This window comes from Anarrhichthys ocellatus, unplaced genomic scaffold, assembly GCF_004355925.1.
Source record: "Anarrhichthys ocellatus isolate YVR2014 unplaced genomic scaffold, GSC_Weel_1.0 scaffold9335, whole genome shotgun sequence".
Classification (NCBI taxonomy): Eukaryota; Metazoa; Chordata; class Actinopteri; order Perciformes; family Anarhichadidae; genus Anarrhichthys; species Anarrhichthys ocellatus.
In genome coordinates, this window is record NW_022289309.1 from 1 (window position 1) to 1,398 (window position 1,398).

At 42.6% G+C, this 1,398-nt stretch overlaps 1 protein-coding gene across 1 annotated transcript; it reads left to right on the top strand.

The window, feature by feature from the left end:
• Window positions 1-567: 567 nt before the first annotated feature.
• Window positions 568-1,389, top strand: LOC116380878 (MBT domain-containing protein 1-like). The gene is made up of 2 exons (XM_031842705.1): window positions 568-719; window positions 1,033-1,389. The coding sequence occupies exons 1-2, from the start codon at window positions 569-571 to the stop codon at window positions 1,173-1,175; spliced, it is 294 nt and encodes a 97-aa protein (XP_031698565.1). The 5' UTR covers window position 568; the 3' UTR covers window positions 1,176-1,389.
• Window positions 1,390-1,398: the final 9 nt, after the last annotated feature.

Below are 1,398 nucleotides of genomic sequence, written 5' to 3' on the forward strand. Positions count from 1 at the left end.
ACACACACACACATACAAACACACACACACATACATACACAGGAGAACAGGGGTGATGTGGTCACGGGAGCGGGTGTGGGTGAGCAGGCGAGCAGCAGAGTTCTGGATGTACTGGAGTTTATGTAGGATTTTGGATGATGTGCCGTGAAGAATGCTGTTGCAGTAGTCTATTCTTGAGGTGATGAAGGCGTGGATCAGAGTTTCAGCAGCAGATGAGGAGAGTGATGGGCGGAGACGGGCTGTTTTTTAAGTGGAAAAAGGCAGTTCTGGTGATTTGTTTGACGTGGTGTTCAAAGGAGAGGTTGCTGTCAAACATGACTCCAAGGTTGCATACACACACACATACACACATACACACACACATACACACACATACACACATACACATACACACATACACACACATACACACACATACACATACACACATATACACACATACACACACACACATACACACATACATACACACATACACACACATACACACACACACACGTACACACACACACATACACACATGTGTATCAGTGTACATATATATAAATATATAAACATATATATATATATGTATGTTTGTGTGTTGTTGGTTGCGGATCAGGTGCCGATGGGGACGTCGTGGGGAGACATCAGTGAAGGCGTTCGGGTAGAAGTCACCAACACGGACAGCGTTCTGCCCATGAAGGTCTATTGGATCGCTGGCATCATCAAACTGGCCGGTACTGTACGATGACGTCATGTGTTTTAATATTTAATAGACGTCTTCAAGCTTTAATCACTTTTAAAGCTTCACAACTGTTTTAGTTTAAACACGTGACTTAGGGTTCATTCTTTCTTTCTTTCTCTCTCTTTTGATTAATCTGTAGGAAACTAATAGTTTTAAAAATAGTTTTTTTAATGTTTTTTTTAAATAAAAGTTGAAGTGAAGATGACTTTATCTCTGTTTCTGACGAGGATGAGAAAGATGAAGAAGAAGAAGGTTATGATGAAGATGACGATGATGAAGATGATGTGTCCCATGTCTCTCTGCAGGTTTTAAGGCGTTGATGCGTTACGAGGGATTCGACAGCGACCCCACCAGAGACTTCTGGTTGAACCTTTGTGTGCCAGACATCCACCCGGTGGGCTGGTGTGCTGCTGGAGGGAAACCTCTGGTCCCCCCCCACAGTAAGTAGAGCCAGATAAAGGACATTAGAACCAGATAGAGGACAGTAGAACCAGATAGAAGACAGTAGAACCAGATAGAAGAGAAAATAACCAGATAGAGGACAGTAGAACCAGATAGAGGACAGTAGAACCAGATAAAAGAGAAAATAACCAGATAGAGGATAGTAGAACCAGATAGAGGACGGTAGAACCAGATAGAAGACAGTAGAACCAGATAGAGGACAGTAGAAC